The 19,998-nt window shown below is 37.8% G+C and overlaps 1 protein-coding gene across 1 annotated transcript in view; it reads left to right on the forward strand.

Moving 5' to 3' along the window:
* The window catches only part of LOC144955870 (E3 SUMO-protein ligase RanBP2-like), a 159,830-nt gene that overhangs the window by 82,029 nt on the left and 57,803 nt on the right, over window positions 1–19,998 (forward strand). The window contains 5 exon segments of the mRNA XM_078886100.1: window positions 510–737; window positions 4,973–5,048; window positions 8,415–8,582; window positions 10,017–10,097; window positions 14,280–14,452. Coding sequence (XP_078742226.1) covers window positions 510–737; window positions 4,973–5,048; window positions 8,415–8,582; window positions 10,017–10,097; window positions 14,280–14,452 — 726 coding nt within the window.

Consider the following 19,998-nt stretch of genomic DNA (forward strand, 5'->3'; position numbering starts at 1 on the left):
TTAGGGTCATGGAATACACTTTGCATCCTGGGAAGGTTGGCAAGTCTGCTTTTCCTGCATATGTGGATGACACTCGGCTTGTGACCTCTGTGTCCTGGAGTCAAGTCGTGACCTCTGTGTCCTGGATTCAGGGCGTGACCTCTGTGTCCTGGATTCAAGTCGTGACCTCTGTCCTTGATTTACGTCGTGACCTCTGTGTTCTGGATTCAAGTCGTGACCTCTGTGTCCTGGATTCAAGTCCTTCTCTGAGCGGTGAGGGTGGAGGAGTCTTTAGAAAAGACTCCTTTCATTTCCTCACCATACTCAGGTTTAAAATGAGTACCTGACTGTTAAATGCATTGTCTCTGTTATAGTTGTCTTATTTCGTCCGATGTGTTAAGTGTTGCTGTTGGCTCACAAAATGCTTTGAGCACATTGAATGGCAATGAATGGGTGAAATGAGCAATCAATCTAAAATTTCATATAATTAAGTACTAAATCTATTTATTTATTTATTTTTTATCTAACAGATTTTGCTTGGTCCCAACAACAGTAGGACGACTGTGGTGATGATGTCTGACACGGAAGACATGATATTCCAACACGATGCCTGTGGACTGGTTCTCCAGCCAACCACCCCTGGAATTCCTGGCATCACCTGGACAGCCTCAAAGATCGGTGCCACACCCATGACCCCTGAAAAAGAAACGGTTACCATTGTCACCGTCCCAGAATCCATGGGAAATTTGCTCAGAGAGGTAACTCAGTCACTAGTGATCTCAGCTACAGATATGCTATCTGTAGAGGTAACTCTGTCACTAGTGATCTCAGCTACAGATATTAGACCTGTAAATTCTCAGTCAATTAACTGAAATCAGTCAATTTGTCAAATTAAAATATTTAAAAAAAGGAAAGAAAGAAAGAAAGAAATGAAAAAAGAAAGAATTCACAAATCGTAGTCGAATGACCGTAAAGTAATTAGGAGTGTTCCACAGCGCTACGCATAGCTCATGGGGACCGTTTATATTAACGATGTATATATTGCCAAGACTAAGCGACGCTTTTTATAAAAGGCGTGTCTGAACACACCCCTGGGTATTTTCACACTTCCTTCGTTAAATTATTTTTTCACTTTCCAAACCCAACGGTAGCCAATTTTAACTGAGCCACCGAGCGATAAATTTCACTGTTTCGTCTAAGCCAAAATTGACCACAATTACCTGGGACTCTCAAAAACTATGATAATCTAAATTGCGAATGCCCGGAAGTCCGTTATGTAGACACCTTCAAATCGAAAGTTTGGATAGATTGCTACAAAGCACATTTCGATTGCCTCACGTTGTAAACAAACTGGTTGACCGTTTCTTCACTGATTGGGTACCTAATAATAAGGAACAATGGTAAGTTAGCCTAATTAATTCCCGCGCAAATTAGGACGTTTTCTGCCATTGTTTTGTTCAAGCGTGCTTGCTGTTTACACTGTGGCGATTTACTATTCATTTCGATTCTTTGGATTTGTCCGCTACCGCTATGCCTGACTGCCGAAGTTTCTTCAATTGATAATTCATTTCTACTTAGCCTAATGATTCAGTGTATTGGCCAGAAGTCATATTTATTTCTTTTTTGTTTCTCTCATTAACTGATTGAAAATCAAGTTTGCTCATTGCTACATTATTCTAATGTTCTCACAATGCCTGAGCTGTTCGTGGATCGCAATTCAGACTTGTCGAGCATCGATAAAGATGTGAGTCCCGTGAGGAATAAATTCAATTGGTCATGGCTAGAAGTTAAAGATGATAATGGTGATTATTTTTCTATGTCAAAAAAATTCCAGAGGCAGGAATATGACTTTGATGAAGTCATCTTTACCTATATGAATGACATGCTTATTTAGCATTCCTTCTACATCAAATTATGACAGTCATACTTCCAGACTTCCAGTAAGAAATAACACCCACTATTTTGATATATTGTATTTATCACTCTCCTCTCCAATGATGCCCTTATTTTTTAAAAAAATAATTGAATCTTCAGTTTGTCGAAGAGTTTCAGTCAATTTTTATAGAGCTCATTTACAGGTCTAAGATATGCTATCTGTAGAGGTAACTCTGTCACTAGTGATCTCAGCTACAGATATGCTATCTGTAGAGGTAACTCAGTCAATAGTGATCTCAGCTACAGATATGCTATCTGTAAAATACCCAGATTTTTAACTAAGATTTAATGTCAAATAATAAAGCACCTGACTCAGGAGAAGAAGAGTATCTATTGTGAAAAGATATGAGTATGGAGATTTGTGTTAGCCCGATGACTGGATTGGGGTTCCTGACCTCCCGTATTGGTCAAGTAGGTCATTTACTGTGTCTTCTCAGCCCGATGACTGGATGGGGTTCCTGACCTCCCATAGTGGGCAGGTAGGTCATTTACTGTGTCTTCTCAGCCCGATGACTGGATTGGGGTTCCTGACCTCCCATAATGGGCAGGTAAGTCATTTACTGTGTCTTCTCAGCCCGATGACTGGATTGGGGTTCCTGACCTCCCATAATGGGCAGGTAAGTCATTTACTGTGTCTTCTCAGCCCGATGACTGGATTGGGGTTCCTGACCTCCCATAATGGGCAGGTAGGTCATTTACTGTGTCTTCTCAGCCCGATGACTGGATTGGGGTTCCTGACCTCCCATAATGGGCAGGTAAGTCATTTACTGTGTCTTCTCAGCCGATGACTGGATTGGGGTTCCTGACCTCCCATAATGGGCAGGTAGGTCATTTACTGTGTCTTCTCAGCCCGATGACTGGATTGGGGTTCCTGACCTCCCATAATGGGCAGGTAAGTCATTTACTGTGTCTTCTCAGCCCGATGACTGGATTGGGGTTCCTGACCTCCCATAGTGGGCAGGTAGGTCATTTACTGTGTCTTCTCAGCCCGATGACTGGATGGGGTTCCTGACCTCCCGTATTGGTCAAGTAGGTCATTTACTGTGTCTTCTCAGCCCGATGACTGGATGGGGGTTCCTGACCTCCCATAATGGGCAGGTAGGTCATTTACTGTGTCTTCTCAGCCCGATGACTGGATGGGGTTCCTGACCTCCCATAATGGGGCAGAATGGTCACTTACTGTGTCCTCTAAATCCCAACTTACTTTCAGTCTTTGACTTAGAATGAGATTACTTGGTTTTGTCCTGGCCCTGGCTGGGAGGGAAACAGTCAAATGTATAGTTAGGTTTTGGGAGATGCTTTTTTAAAAAATTGTAAATCATCTCTCTGTTATGTATTTTCATATTTTTTTGTTATGAATGTGTTATGTAAGCATTTGAGTGTGTTCCTCTTTGTCGGATCTTGTGAGGGTGTCCAGATGAGACTTTTAAGTGATCTGAAACTAAATACACTGATGGCATAATCCTTGAATTTACATCTGTTCCCTATTCGTACCTTTCCCCTTTGTCTTACCTTGTCTTGTGTGCTTTTAACTGTAAATCTAGATTTTCTTTTACTATCCCATGTTCTTCTCTATTCATTGGCTCTGAAATGACCCAAATGCATCGCAAGTGTCGTAAAAACCCTTAAAAAACAAAAGCAAGCAAATTAGCTGGACGAGTCCCAACAACTCAGGACGGTCTAAGGTCAATACACATTGGGTCCAGACAGCTCATTTGATAGAGCTCTCATTTCATACGCATTTGTTTCTGGTCTCCATGTCAAGCCAACACTGATTGAGTAGTTGTCGGATGAAAATTATTTTATGATAGACAAGCATGCAATCCAAAGGGTAGCAAACAATTGCTATTGCCTTTTTTTTCTTTCGTTATTTTCTCCCATGTATTCTTCCCTCAGCAAGGCTTATGACAAAAAAATCCACTTCAAACATTTCATATTCTTTTTGTTGTTGTTGTTGTTGTTGTTGTTGTTGTTGTTATATTGGCGCCTTTTCTTCCACCAAGGAACCAAGACGATAAGTAATAAGTTTTGTTATATAGTATACGTACTCTTACAATATCTGTCATTAACCATAGGAATAGTTTCATTCATAAATTAAGTGGAGCAGGCACTTATGTTGATAATAACAAGAAATGATGGATGGTGTCGATGGCAGAGTGTTCCTCTTGTGGCCAGAGTTGGCGTAGCCGTAGGGCCGTGGATTCGAACCCCCATCGCCGCAAAGGTTTTATTATCTATTGTCATCTGGCACTTTTCGACACAATTCAATTTTTATTATCAACAATGGTTTCATTACTGATGAAAACAAACAATACAACAAAACAATTTGGCTTTTATAAAGGGTAATATTAATAATAAGCCATTCGTAATATTTACTTTATATGCACAAAATGCTTTACAAGGTGTGCCAAGCCAGCAGCAACACTTGACATGTAGGACGAGGCATGACACCTGTAAGGGGATATATATATATATTTTAAGACATAGACATTGCTGTTAAAGGTCATGTACATATTTTACACCTGGATGCGCTGAAAGAACAGGAGTGAAGAGCCTTTACAGAGGAATCCGTTTGCTTTGCCCGGAGTGAGACTTGAACCAGAAGCCTCTCGGTCTGAAGACCAATGGTCATATCACAAGACTGCAAATTTACACAACTTGGTCTTTTTCTTTCCCCTTCCAAAATGATCAAAATGGTAATAATATAAAAGAATAGTATTTCAGTGCCGTTCAATCCAGGGGTTTTCTTGGTTTCTATAGCAAGCATGACATAGACTATATAGCAATTGCTTGTTACCCTTTAGGAGAACACTAGTCAATCCCAAAATACTTTCTGCCATATCTAAGAGACACAGCTAGCCAATCACTCCTGGTTGGACAGGGGTGTTGTAAAAATTTTTTTTTTTAAAATCTAGATTTCACTGGGGATCGATCTCAGTCCCTTTGTGTTTGAAACGAGTGCTCTAGCCATCGAGCTATCTGGACTTCCAAAACGGTAAAAAGGAACTAGATCCAGTGAGAATGTGGAAAAGATTTCTCTGATCGTTTTACTCCTCAGGCCTTACAAAAAGCTTCAATCCTAACAACACCTGTCACTTCAGCAACTTCTGCAACACCGACACCAAAATTGAACGGTATGTGATTTATATTTATTAATCTATATATCATCATCATCATCATCATCATCATCATCATCATCATCATCATCATCATCATTATCATCATCATCATCATCATCTCATATATATATATTTTATTGTTATTATTATTATTATTATTATTATTATTATTATTATTATTATTATTATTATTATTATATTATATTTATATTATTATTATTATTATTTATTATTATTATCTAATTATTATTTTTATATTATTATTATTATTATTATTATTATTATATTATTATTATTATTATTATTATTTTATTTATATTATATATTTATCATCATCATCATCACTACCATCATTACTACAGTCATCACAAGCACATCATCATCACTATCACCACTACTACAACCATCACAACCACATCATCATCACTATCACCACGACTACAACCATCACAACCACATCATCACTATCACCAATATTACAACCATCACAACCACATCATCATCACTATCACCACTACTACAACCATCACAACCATATCATCATCATCATCACTATTATATTGTGTTTCCATATCATATAGTTCTAATCAGTTTATCTATTTATAACTATACAATATATAAACACAATGCTAAAACCATCCCAATTCCCTTTTCTTTTATGCGGAAATTCCTCTTTCGGCATTGAAATTCCTCCGAGTGGTGTCAGAAATTCCTGTGAGCCAAATTTTAAGTTGGCGTCTCTAGTTATTTTTATTTATTTATCATTAATCTCACTCAGTGATGTTGCTTTTATTAGATATTGTAATCGTATCATAATCCAGGTTGCCAATTTTCCATGTTTTTACGGAATTCAGCACGTCAAAAACCCTCATTATATCTTCCAATCACCTGCTAAACGGAAAAAAAAGTAAGTACATAATGTCTTTTTACTGGAGTTCAGCTCTCAGAAAGGTGTCGGTCTATCTGTCTATGTAAAATTTCAGTAAAATTTTGCCTTCTGATTTGGCAACCCTGCACAATACACTGGTCTCAAATTTCTGCTACTTGGCAGCTTTCCACTACGTCAAGTTCTCCGATGTTTTCTTCTGCTTAGGGTCCAGGCCCTAGTACTATCTGCTCTGTATCTTCAAAAGTCATTGTGAACACTCTGGTTGCAAGGGACTAATCCATGTTTATTAGGCCCTAGTACTATCTGCTCTGTATCTTCAAAAGTCATTGTGAACACTCTGGTTGCAAGGGACTAATCCATGTTTATTAGGCCCTAGTACTATCTGCTCTGTATCTTCAAAAGTCATTGTGAACACTCTGGTTGCAAGGGACTAATCCATGTTTATTAGGCCCTAGTACTATCTGCTCTGTATCTTCAAAAGTCATTGTGAACACTCTGGTTGCAAGGGACTAATCCATGTTTATTAGGCCCTAGTACTATCTGCTCTGTATCTTCAAAAGTCATTGTGAACACTCTGGTTGCAAGGGACTAATCCATGTTTATTTAGGCCCTAGTACTATCTGCTCTGTATCTTCAAAAGTCATTGTGAACACTCTGGTTGCAAGGGACTAATCCATGTTTAATTAGGCCCTAGTACTATCTGCTCTGTATCTTCAAAAGTCATTGTGAATACTCTGGTTGCAAGGACTAATCCATGTTTATTAGGCCTAGTACATTGCTCTGTATCTTCAAAAGTCATTGTGAACACTCTGGTTGCAAGGGACTAATCCATGTTTATTAGGCCCTAGTACTATCTGCTCTGTATCTTCAAAAGTCATTGTGAACACTCTGGTTGCAAGGGACTAATCCATGTTTATTAGGCCCTAGTACTATCTGCTCTGTATCTTCAAAAGTCATTGTGAACACTCTGGTTGCAAGGGACTAATCCATGTTTATTAGGCCCTAGTACTATCTGCTCTGTATCTTCAAAAGTCATTGTGAACACTCTGGTTGCAAGGGACTAATCCATGTTTATTAGGCCCTAGTACTATCTGCTCTGTATCTTCAAAAGTCATTGTGAACACTCTGGTTGCAAGGGACTAATCCATGTTTATTAGGCCCTAGTACTATCTGCTCTGTATCTTCAAAAGTCATTGTGAACACTCTGGTTGCAAGGGACTAATCCATGTTTATTAGGCCCTAGTACTATCTGCTCTGTATCTTCAAAAGTCATTGTGAACACTCTGGTTGCAAGGGACTAATCCATGTTTAGTAGTTTTGTAATAATCCCCCCTCCTCCTCCCCCCCCCCTTTTTTTTTATTCATGGTATGATTTGTATGTAAATAATTCTATATTTCACCAGTATTGTCAACAATATGGGCATATTGCTGCACGTTATTTATGAGAATATGAGAATATTTTATGTAGCGCAATATCCTCTAAATGTGCTCAAAGCGCTTTACAATGGGATCCTAGGTAACTTTACAAAGGGTCCCTGACCAACAGCAACATGTAACTTAAAGAACGAGACATGACGCCTGTTAGGCGATAATTCAATTTTTTTCAAAGAGAACGATGTTAACGACCAGGTATTCATTTTACACCTAAGTACAGTGAGAGAATGTGAGTAAAGAGTCTTTTCCAAGGACTCAACTATGCGCTGAGCGAAGCTTGAACCCAGGACCTTCTGATCCGAAAGCGAGTGGCCACAAGACCATATAGCCGCAGAAATAAAAATGATCAAAAGTGCATTCCGTGGAAGCCTTAGAAAGATTCCTTTTTTTGTTGTTGAAAATTCTGATTTGAGACCTCTGTGGTAAACCTTACCTGCCAACCCTTCTGATTTTGGCAGAATCATTCCTTTTTTCACTCTTCGCTTTTGTACTATTCCGCTATGGTCTCTAAAATTCCGATTTTCAAAAATGATGATAATGGTAAGAATAAAAAACAGCAAGGAGAGAGGGGGGAAAGGAAAGGGGGGGGGGGGGGAGTTGAAAGAGGTGGAATTCCTATTTTTTTGTTGTCTCAAATTCCTATTTTCAGGTGTTCTTATTCCACTTTTGGAATGTGAAGGGTTGGCAGGTCTGAGTAAACATCCTTGTATAAAGTAAATGATTAGAATGGGTCAATGTTCTCTATTCAGCCACTTCAGGTGCAAGTTTTGAGATTCATGTATTATGCAGGGTTGCCAATTCATGAAGCAAAAATTTACTGAAATTTTACGCAAACACTTAGACGACCCCTTCCTGAGAGCTGAACTCCAGTAAAAAGACATTATGTACTTACTTTTTTTTCCGTTTAGCAGGTGATTGGAAGATATAATGAGGGTTTTTGACGTGCTGAATTCCGTAAAAACATGGAAAATTGGCAACCTGGATTATGATACGATTACAATATCTAATAAAAGCAACATCACTGAGTGAGATTGAATGGGTCGATGTTCTTGATTCAGCCACTCCAGGTGCCAACGTTCCATCTTTGCTAGGAAATGCCCCGACAACCACCAATGCTTCCAAGACTGTGTTTGGCGGCTTCTCCTTCTCCTCCACCCCAGTGCTGACCCCAGCCACAGCAGCCCACACAGAAAGAGAGAAAGCCACTCCTCACAAAGGGGCTACTAGTAAGTTATAGTTGTAAGAGACATGTCAATTCTCAGTCAATTCACTGAAATCAGTCAAATTCAAATATTTTAATGAAGGAAAGAAAGAATTGAAGAAAGAAAGAATTAATGAATTTAGTCGAATTACCAACTAAGCGACGCTTTTTAGAATTGCCGTGTCTGAACACATCCCAGTGTATTTTCACACAGCCTTCGTGAAATTATTTTTTCATTTTCCAAAACTGTCGCCATTCCAATGGTAGCCAATTTTATTTGAGCCGCCGAGCGATAAATTTTACATTTACCTGGTGGAAAGTAAAAATATGAAAAAGTAAAATGTGGACGGCGGAAGTGCATTATGTAGACACCTTCAAAACGAATGTTATATGATTGCTACAAGCATATCTCGATTGCTTCTCGATGTAAACAAACTGGTTGACCATTTCTTCACTGATTGGGTACCTAATTATAAGAAACAATTGTAAGTAGCCTAATTAATTCCCACGCAAATTAGTTTTCTGTCATTGTTTTGCTCAGGCGAGCTTGCTGTTTACTATTCATTTCGATTCTTTGGATGTTTCCGATACGAAGAGTTTCAGTTTCAGTCAATTCTTATAGAGCTCATTTACAGGTCTAGTTGGATGATGGTTTCTTGATTTGATTATTTCTTACCAATAGAATATGAATGTAGTAGTTTGAACTCTCTGTTTGGCAGCCCAGGAAAATCCCAACTAAATTACCAATCCATGAAAAGGAGAAATTAATTTCATCATAAAGCTTGGGGCATTGCTGAGTATTTTGCAGTTAAGTCTTTCCATTATCCATTTATCTCTCTCAACCTTTCTTCTCTCAATCTTCATGTTAACTTGATAAAGGTCATCTAGTTATAGAGAGATGGTATTAATCTGTTACAATTATAACGGCTGCTCAACTTAGTTTACTCTTTTTACCTTTGGTTTTACAATGTTTTACAATTTAAATTTATTAAAGATACTTGAGTTTTATTTGTAAGATCCTTAACCAGTGGGCTATCGTAACAATTAAAAACTAATCCGTTCAAGCCTTTTGATCAAAAGTTAATTTTAAATCTCTTGAATAGAAGGTGTTTTAAAAAATCGTTTTAAGGAAAAGACAATTCATAAAAAATGTTCTTAAAGTAATTTATCTTTCTACTCTATTAAGTATTAAGAATAGATGCACACTTGAAGTAGTAATATAATATACAAAACTGTGATATTTTATGCTGTGATTTTGTTTGAGCTTGACCGATGGACTGATACTTTATCATTCCTGTTTATTGGCAGACCGATTTTGTTAGTTGATGGCTCAAAAGATTTATCTTGATCTATGTCAATTTCCTATAATACTTGAGTACATTTCCTCATAGCTTTTATTTCCCCGCAAACATTCTCCACTAGTTTTGTTAAGTGTGTATGTGCAATGCAATGTCATCAGGTCCAGTGAAGACAGACAATGCAGTCAAGCCTTTTGCTGGAGTGTCTCTCTCTGTGCCCAAAATTGGATCATCTGCTCCAAGTGAGAGTCTTTTTATTTTTTTATTTATTTTTTTCTTTTAAAAATATAATGATACCAAATTTCCATACAAGTGTCAGAAATACCAATGTGAAATTGAATGTAAAGCTTCAATTTAATTTACGAAAACAGATAAAATGGACGTTTCAGGTTTCCCCTTTATCAACAAAACAGGATGAATGAAACACCACAGATGAATGAGATAATGTGGTAGTGGCATTGTTAAGACATACTAGTGTTGAAACTATTAGAGTGACAAGTTATTGAGCAGGCACCAGTGTGGGATAAAAATATCACTGTATGAAACTGTGCCTGAAAAAGCAGACAGAAAAATATAAGAAAATGACTGATGACTTCAAAACATCGTTCCCTGCTTCCCTCTAAAACTCCTGTTACAGAAAAGACGGCCATACAATCTTCAGCCTGAAGCTTTGGCCTGAATGGAAGAAGGGGAAGAATAAAAAAATTTCATCCCCCATAAATCAGCCTACCTCGACTGGCACTGTTTTACAAATTTCCCCCAGGGGATGAATAAAGGGAATTTTATTTATTTATTATTTTATTATTTATACACATCTAATCAGGTTTTTAGAATTGTGTCGTAATAAATCAGAGTTTTAACTCTTTAACGTGCACGACGCACTACTTTAAAATAGTGTTTTTCAAATCACTTGGACATTATAAATATTAAATACAAATGTTAAGACTAGCAAAGGCATGCCAGAAAGTGAAATTGTTCACATTTGCAGAGTTCTATTAGTTCTAAAAGGCAGCAAGTAGTCGTAGCAATCAATAGAAAACACCAAGGACTCTAGATCTTTTTGTTTCTAATCATTTTATTTATCTTTTCTTCTCTTTACATCGCTTATCTTTTCTTTTCTTTAAATCTCTTATCTTTTCTTTTCTTTACATATCTAATATTTTCTTTTCTTTACATCTTTCTTATCTTATCTTTACATCTCTTTTCTTATCTTTTCTTCTCTTTACATCTCTTATCTTTTCTTTTCTTTACATCTCTAATATTTTCTTATCTTTACATCTTTCTTATCTTATCTTTCTTTTCTTTACATCTTTCATAAGAAAGATGTAAAGAAAAGAAAAGATAAGAAAAGGCTGACTTTTTGGGGATAATATTTTCTTCTTCTTCTCTTTACATCTCGTATCTTTTTTCTCTTTACATCTCTTATCTTTTCTTATCTTTTATTCTCTTAACATCTCATATCTTTTCTTCTCTTAACATCTCATATCTTTTCTTCTCTTAACATCTCATATCTTTTCTTCTCTTAACATCTCTTATCTTTTCTTCTCTTTACATCTTTTCTTCTCTGTACATCTCTTGTCTTATCTTTTCTTCCTTTAAATTTTAACATTGCAAGTGAAGTTGATTCTCTCCTTCCTGTGTTTTGTGTTCCTTTGTGATTTATAAATTGTGTTGTCCGCCTACCATTGTGTTCTCTTTTTCTTTCTTTTTAAAAAATTTATTTGTTTGTGCTGATTTTGGTATAGTTGAATAACACTTGCCTTTAGCCGGTTAGGTCCATGGTTCGAGTCCTGCTCTTAGCGGCACAAAGTTAAGTCCTTTGAAAATGTGCTTAATTCACTTTTTAAAAAAAACTTTTTTTACCCTACTTGGATGTAAAATGAGTACCTGGTAGGGAACAGCATCATCTTTGAAGAAAAAAAAATGTAACATTGCTTTAAAGGCTTCATGTCCTGTCCCACATAAGTGTAACAGTCGGCTTTGGACCCCTTGTAAAGTACTTTGAGCATGTTTATTGGATATATTAAAAAAAAGGAGTCATTCAGAGCCATTGGGCCAATGGAGCCAGAGTTATTCCCGGTTTCTATGGCATGAAACGGACAATAGCATTTGCTTGCTATCCTTTGGATAGGACGCCAGTCTATCGCAAAGTACTTTCTGCCAAATCTAACAGACTCAGCTACCCATTAACTGCTGGATGGAGACAGGGATGGGTCAGAAAACCTCTTGACTGCACCCGGGATCGATCTTGGTCCCTTTGTGTGTAAAGCCAGTGCTCTACCAACTGAGCTACCGGGACCCCTTTGTGTGTAAAGCCAGTGCTCTACCAACTGAGCTACCGGGACCCCTTTGTGTGTAAAGCCAGTGCTCTACCAACTGAGCTATCGGGACCCCTTTGTGTGTAAAGCCAGTGCTCTACCAACTGAGCTATCGGGACCCCTTTGTGTGTAAAGCCAGTGCTCAACCAACTGAGCTACCGGGACCCCTTTGTGTGTAAAGCCAGTGCTCTACCAACTGAGCTACCGGGACCCCTTTGTGTGTAAAGCCAGTGCTCTACCAACTGAGCTATCGGGACCCCTTTGTGTGTGTAAAGCCAGTGCTCTACCAACTGAGCTATCGGGACCCCTTTGTGTGTAAAGCCAGTGTTCTACCAACTGAGCTACCGGGACCCCTTTGTGTGTAAAGCCAGTGTTCTACCAACTGAGCTATCGGGACCCCTTTGTGTGTAAAGCCAGTGCTCTACCAACTGAGCTATCGGGACCCCTTTGTGTGTAAAGCCAGTGCTCTACCAACTGAGCTATCGGGACCCCTTTGTGTGTAAAGCCAGTGCTCTACCAACTGAGCTATCGGGACCCCTTTGTGTGTAAAGCCAGTGCTCTACCAACTGAGCTATCGGGACCCCTTTGTGTGTAAAGCCAGTGCTCTACCAACTGAGCTACCGGGACCCCTTTGTGTGTAAAGCCAGTGCTCTACCAACTGAGCTACCGGGACCCCTTTGTGTGTAAAGCCAGTGCTCTACCAACTGAGCTACCGGGACCCCTTTGTGTGTAAAGCCAGTGCTCTACCAACTGAGCTACCGGGACCCCTTTGTGTGTAAAGCCAGTGTTCTACCAACTGAGCTACCGGGACCCCTTTGTGTGTATAGCCAGTGTTCTACCAACTGAGCTACCGGGACCCCTTTGTGTGTATAGCCAGTGTTCTACCAACTGAGCTATCGGGACCCCTTTGTGTGTATAGCCAGTGCTCTACCAACTGAGCTATCGGGACCCCTTTTTGTGTAAAGCCAGTGCTCTACCAACTGAGCTATCGGGACCCCTTTGTGTGTAAAGCCAGTGCTCTACCAACTGAGCTACCGGGACCCCTTTGTGTGTATAGCCAGTGCTCTACCAACTGAGCTATCGGGACCCCTTTGTGTGTATAGCCAGTGCTCTACCAACTGAGCTATCGGGACCCCTTTGTGTGTATAGCCAGTGCTCTACCAACTGAGCTACCGGGACCCCTTTGTGTGTAAAGCCAGTGCTCTACCAACTGAGCTATCGGGACCCCTTTGTGTGTAAAGCCAGTGCTCTACCAACTGAGCTACCGGGACCCCTTTGTGTGTAAAGCCAGTGCTCTACCAACTGAGCTATCGGGACCCCTTTGTGTGTAAAGCCAGTGCTCTACCAACTGAGCTACCGGGACCCCTTTGTGTGTAAAGCCAGTGCTCTACCAACTGAGCTATCGGGACCCCTTTGTGTGTATAGCCAGTGCTCTACCAACTGAGCTATCGGGACCCCTTTGTGTGTTAAGCCAGTGCTCTACCAACTGAGCTATCGGGACCCCTTTGTGTGTAAAGCCAGTGCTCTACCGAGCTATCGGGACCCCTTTGTGTGTAAAGCCAGTGCTCTACCAACTGAGCTACCGGGACCCCTTTGTGTGTAAAGCCAGTGCTCTACCAACTGAGCTACCGGGACCCCTTTGTGTGTAAAGCCAGTGCTCTACCAACTGAGCTACCGGGACCCCTTTGTGTGTATAGCCAGTGTTCTACCAACTGAGCTACCGGGACCCCTTTGTGTGTAAAGCCAGTGCTCTACCAACTGAGCTACCGGGACCCCTTTGTGTGTATAGCCAGTGTTCTACCAACTGAGCTACCGGGACCCCTTTGTGTGTATAGCCAGTGTTCTACCAACTGAGCTATCGGGACCCCTTTGTGTGTATAGCCAGTGTTCTACCAACTGAGCTATCGGGACCCCTTTGTGTGTAAAGCCAGTGCTCTACCAACTGAGCTACCGGGACCCCTTTGTGTGTAAAGCCAGTGCTCTACCAACTGAGCTACCGGGACCCCTTTGCTGTATAAAAGCTCAAGTTTTTAGTTTTTGTCTTGTTTTTTTTTAAATTTGTAAAAAGTTCATTAATTTTAAAATTTTTTCCCCCTTGTTCTACAGCATCCAGTCCTGTAGCAGGCGTTGGCGGTCAGCCCCAGGCATCCCCCACGAAGAGTCCTGACAAGCGGGAAGACGATAGGCAGGACGAGTACGAACCCAATGTTGACTTCAAGCCTGTCATTCCATTACCTGATCTGGTGGAGAAAAAGACTGGGGAAGAGAACGAGACGGTGGTATGCCGACTGTTAGCTGTTGTCGTCCTTCACGACCATAAGGCTCTTGGAGCCGAAGTTTTCCCTCAGTTTATAAAGTGTTAAACTTACATTAGTAATTGCTTGCTTTTTTTTTTTTTTTTGGATACGATGCTTAGTCTATCGCATTGTACTTTCAATCAGATTTTTTACAGACCCAGCTACCCAATCACTGCTGGGTGGACATCTGTTCAGCTGGGAATCATCCTGTTCATTGGTGAGTGAAGCGAACGCTCTACCAACTGAGCCCTCAGAACTCCCAACTTTTACATGCGGTGATGATTAATCCTGTAACAACAGTTTGAGCTGGTCAAATGGTGTTTTCTATCAATAGGGTTTGAATCAAATGGTGTTTTCTATCAATAGGGTTTGAGTCAAATGGTATTTTCTATCAATAGGGTTTGAGTCAAATGGTGTTTTCTATCAATAGGGTTTGAGTCAAATGGTGTTTTCTATCAATAGGGTTTGAGTCAAATGGTGTTTTCTATCAATAGGGTTTGAGTCAAATGTGTTTTCTATCATTAGGGTTTGAGTCAAATGGTGTTTTCTATCAATAGGGTTTGAATCAAATGGTATTGTCTATCAATAGGGTTTGAATCAAATGGTGTTTTCTATCAATAGGTTTGATCAAATGGTTTTCTATCAATAGGGTTGAATCAAATGTGTTTTCTATCAATAGGGTTTGAGTCAAATGGTTTTTCTATCAATAGGGTTTGAATCAAATGGTTTTTCTATCAATAGGGTTTGATCAAATGGTGTTTTCTATCAATAGGTTTGAATCAAATGGTTTTTCTATCAATAGGGTTTGAGTCAAATGGTGTTTTCTATCAATAGGGTTTGAGTCAAATGGTTGTTTTCTATCAATAGGGTTTGAATCAAATGGTGTTTTCTATCAATAGGGTTTGAATCAAATGGTGTTTTCTATCAATAGGGTTTGAATCAAATGGGTTTTTCTATCAATAGGGTTTGAGTCAAATGGTGTTTTCTATCAATAGGGTTTGAATCAAATGGTTTTTCTACAATAGGGTTTGAGTCAAATGGTATTTCTATCAATAGGGTTTGAGTCAAATGGTTTTTCTATCAATAGGGTTTGAGTCAAATGTGTTTTCTATCAATAGGGTTTGAGTCAAATGGTGTTTTCTATCAATAGGGTTTTGATCAAATGGTGTTTTCTATCAATAGGGTTTGATCAAATGGTGTTTTCTATCAATAGGTTTGAGTCAAATGGTGTTTTCTATCAATAGGGTTTGAAGTCAAATGGTGTTTTCTATCAATAGGGTTTGAGTCAAATGGTGTTTTCTATCAATAGGGTTTGAGTCAAATGGTGTTTTCTATCAATAGGGTTTGAGATCAAATGGTGTTTTCTATCAATAGGGTTTGAATCAAATGGTTTTTCTATCAATAGGGTTTGAGTCAAATGGTGTTTTCTATCAATAGGGTTTGAGTCAAATGGTGTTTTCTATCAATAGGGTTTGATCAAATGGTGTTTTCTATCAATAGGGTTTGAATCAAATGGGTTTTCTATCAATAGGTTTGATCAAGAGTATTCTGACAAGGGTTGAAGTAATGGGAGTCAACAATGTTGATCAAATGTTTTCCTTACCATCTGGTGGAAAAAATGGGTATTACAAGGGTTTGAGCAATGGTGTTTTCTTCACAATAGGTTTGAGCAAAGTTTTTCTATCAATAGGTTAAGTCAAATGGTTTTTCTATCATGTTTTGGATAATGTGTTTTTTCTATCAATCAGGTTTGAAGTCACAATGTGGTTTCATCTTAGGTTGAATCAATTGTATTTTACAAGTTACAAAGTTTTCATCATTAGGGTTTGATAATGTGTAACAAAGGTTGATTCAAATGGTGTTTTCTATCAATAGGTTTGAGTCAAATGGTGTTTTCTATCAATAGGGTTGAGTCAAATGGTGTTTCTTCAATAGTCAAAGGTTTTTCAAATAGGTTGATAAGTTTTCTATCAATAGGTTTGAGTCAAATGGTGTTTTCTATCAATAGGGTTTGAGTCAAATGGTGTTTTCTATCATAGGGTTTGAGTCAAATGGTGTTTTCTATCAATAGGGTTTGATCAAATGGTGTTTTCTATCAATAGGGTTGAATCAAATGTGTTTCTATCAATGGGTTTGATCAAATGTGTTTTCTTCATGGTTTGATCAAATGGTGTTTTCTATCAATAGGGTTTGAGTAAATGGTGTTTTCTATCAATAGGTTTGAGTCAAGGGTGTTTTCTATCAATAGGGTTTGAGTCAAATGGTGTTTTCTATCAATAGGTTTGAGTCAAATGGTTTTTCTATCAATAGGGTTGAGTCAAATGGTGTTTTCTATCAATAGGGTTTGAGTCAAATGGTGGTTTTCTATCAATAGGGTTTGATCAAATGGTGTTTTCTATCAATAGGTTTGATCAAATGGTGTTTTCTATCAATAGGGTTTGAGTCAAATGGTGTTTTCTATCAATAGGGTTTGAGTCAAATGGTGTTTTCTATCAATAGGGTTTGAGTCAAATGGTGTTTTCTATCAATAGGGTTTGAATCAAATGGTGTTTTCTATCAATAGGGTTTGAATCAAATGGTGTTTTCTATCAATAGGTTTGAGTCAAATGGTGTTTTCTATCAATAGGGTTTGAGTCAAATGGTGTTTTTCTATCAATAGGGTTTGATCAAATGTGTTTTCATCAATAGGTTTGAATCAAATGTTTTCTATCAATAGGGTTTGAGTCAATGGTGTTTTCTATCAATAGGGTTTGAGTCAAATGGTGTTTTCTATCAATAGGGTTTGAGTCAAATGGTGTTTTCTATCAATAGGGTTGAGTCAAATGGTGTTTTCTATCAATAGGGTTTGAGTCAAATGGTGTTTTCTATCATAGGGTTTGAGTCAAATGGTGTTTTCTATCAATAGGTTTGATCAAATGGTGTTTTCTATCAATAGGGTTTGAATCAAATGGTTTTCTACAATAGGTTTGATCAAATGGTGTTTTATCAATAGGTTTGATCAAATGGTGTTTTCTATCAATAGGGTTTGAATCAAATGGTGTTTTCTATCAATAGGGTTTGAGTCAAATGGTGTTTTCTATCAATAGGGTTTGATCAAATGGTGTTTTCTATCAATAGGGTTTGAGTCAAATGGTGTTTTCTATCAATAGGGTTTGATCAAATGGTGTTTTCTATCAATAGGTTTATCAAATGGTGTTTTCTATCAATAGGGTTTGAATCAAATGTGTTTTCTATCAATAGGTTTGAATCAAATGGTGTTTTCTATCAATAGGGTTTGATCAAATGGTGTTTTCTATCATAGGGTTGATCAAATGTGTTTTCTATCATAGGGTTTGATCAAATGGTGTTTTCTATCAATAGGGTTTGAATCAAATGGTGTTTTCTATCATAGGGTTTGAGTCAAATGGTGTTTTCTATCAATAGGGTTTGAGTCAAATGGTGTTTTCTATCAATAGGGTTGAATCAAATGGTGTTTTCTATCAATAGGGTTTGAATCAAATGTGTTTTTCTATCAATAGGGTTTGATCAAATGGTGTTTTCTATCAATAGGGTTTGAATCAAATGGTGTTTTCTATCAATAGGGTTTGAAGTCAAATGGTGTTTTCTATCAATAGGGTTTGAATCAAATGGTATTTTCTATCAATAGGGTTTGAATCAAATGGTGTTTTCTATCAATAGGGTTTGAGTCAAATGGTGTTTTCTATCAATAGGGTTTGAATCAAATGGTATTTTCTAGCAATAGGGTTTAAATCAAATGGTATTTTCTATCAATAGGGTTTGAATCAAATGGTATTTTCTATCAATAGGGTTTGAGTCAAATGGTGTTTTCTATCAATAGGGTTTGAGTCAAATGGTGTTTTCTATCAATAGGGTTTGAATCAAATGGTGTTTTCTATCAATAGGGTTTGAATCAAATGGTATTTCTATCAATAGGGTTTGAATCAAATGGTGTTTTCTATCAATAAGGTTTGAGTCAAATGGTGTTTTCTATCAATAGGGTTTGAATCAAATGGTGTTTTCTAGCAATAGGGTTTGAGTCAAATGGTATTTTCTATCAATAGGGTTTGAATCAAATGGTATTTTCTATCAATAGGGTTTGAGTCAAATGGTGTTTTCTATCAATAGGTTTGAGTCAAATGGTGTTTTCTATCAATAGGGTTTTGAATCAAATGGTGTTTTCTATCAATAGGGTTTGAGTCAAATGGTATTTTCTATCAATAGGGTTTGAGTCAAATGGTGTTTTCTATCAATAGGGTTTGAATCAAATGGTGTTTTCTATCAATAGGGTTTGAATCAAATGGTATTTTCTATCAATAGGGTTTGAGTCAAATGGTGTTTTCTATCAATAGGGTTTGAGTCAAATGGTGTTTTCTATCAATAGGGTTTGAATCAAATGGTATTTTCTATCAATAGGGTTTGAGTCAACTGGTGTTTTCTATCAATAGGGTTTGAGTCAAATGGTGTTTTCTATCAATAGGTTTGAATCAAATGGTGTTTTCTATCAATAGGGTTTGAATCAAATGTGTTTTCTATCAATAGGGTTTGAGTCAAATGGTGTTTTCTATCAATAGGGTTTGAATCAAATGGTGTTTTCTATCAATAGGGTTTGAATCAAATGGTATTTTCTATCAATAGGGTTTGAGTCAAATGGTGTTTTCTATCAATAGGGTTTGATCAAATGGGTTTTCTATCAATAGGGTTTGAATCAAATGGTGTTTTCTATCAATAGGTTTGAATCAAATGGTGTTTTCTATCAATAGGGTTTGAGTCAAATGGTTTTCTATCAATAGGGTTTGAATCAAATGGTGTTTTCTATCAATAGGGTTTGAATCAAATGGTATTTTCTATCAATAGGGTTTGAATCAAATGGTATTTTCTATCAATAGGGTTTGAATCAAATGGTGTTTTCTATCAATAGGGTTTGAGTCAAATGGTGTTTTCTATCAATAGGGTTTGAGTCAAATGTGTTTTCTATCAATAGGGTTTGAATCAAATGGTGTTTTCTATCAATAGGGTTTGAAACAAATGGTGTTTTCTATCAATAGGGTTTGAATCAAATGGTGTTTCTATCAATAGGGTTTGAATCAAATGTGTTTTCTATCAATAGGGTTTGAATCAAATGGTGTTTTCTATCAATAGGTTTGAGTCAAATGGTGTTTCTATCAATAGGGTTTGAATCAAATGGTGTTTTCTATCAATAGGGTTTGAGTCAAATGGTGTTTTCTATCAATAGGGTTTGAGTCAAATGGTGTTTTCTATCAATAGGGTTTGAATCAAATGGTGTTTTCTATCAATAGGGTTTGAGTCAAATGGTGTTTTCTATCAATAGGGTTTGAATCAAATGGTGTTTTCTATCAATAGGGTTTGAATCAAATGGTATTTTCTATCAATAGGGTTTGAGTCAAATGGTGTTTTCTATCAATAGGGTTTGAGTCAAATGGTGTTTTCTATCAATAGGGTTTGAATCAAATGGTGTTTTCTATCAATAGGGTTTGAATCAAATGGTGTTTTCTATCAATAGGGTTTGA

The sequence above is a fragment of the Berghia stephanieae genome, chromosome 10, assembly GCF_034508935.2.
Source record: "Berghia stephanieae isolate SIO BIC M18660-M18661 chromosome 10, UCSD_Bste_1.3, whole genome shotgun sequence".
In the NCBI taxonomy this organism is placed as follows: domain Eukaryota; kingdom Metazoa; phylum Mollusca; class Gastropoda; order Nudibranchia; family Aeolidiidae; genus Berghia; species Berghia stephanieae.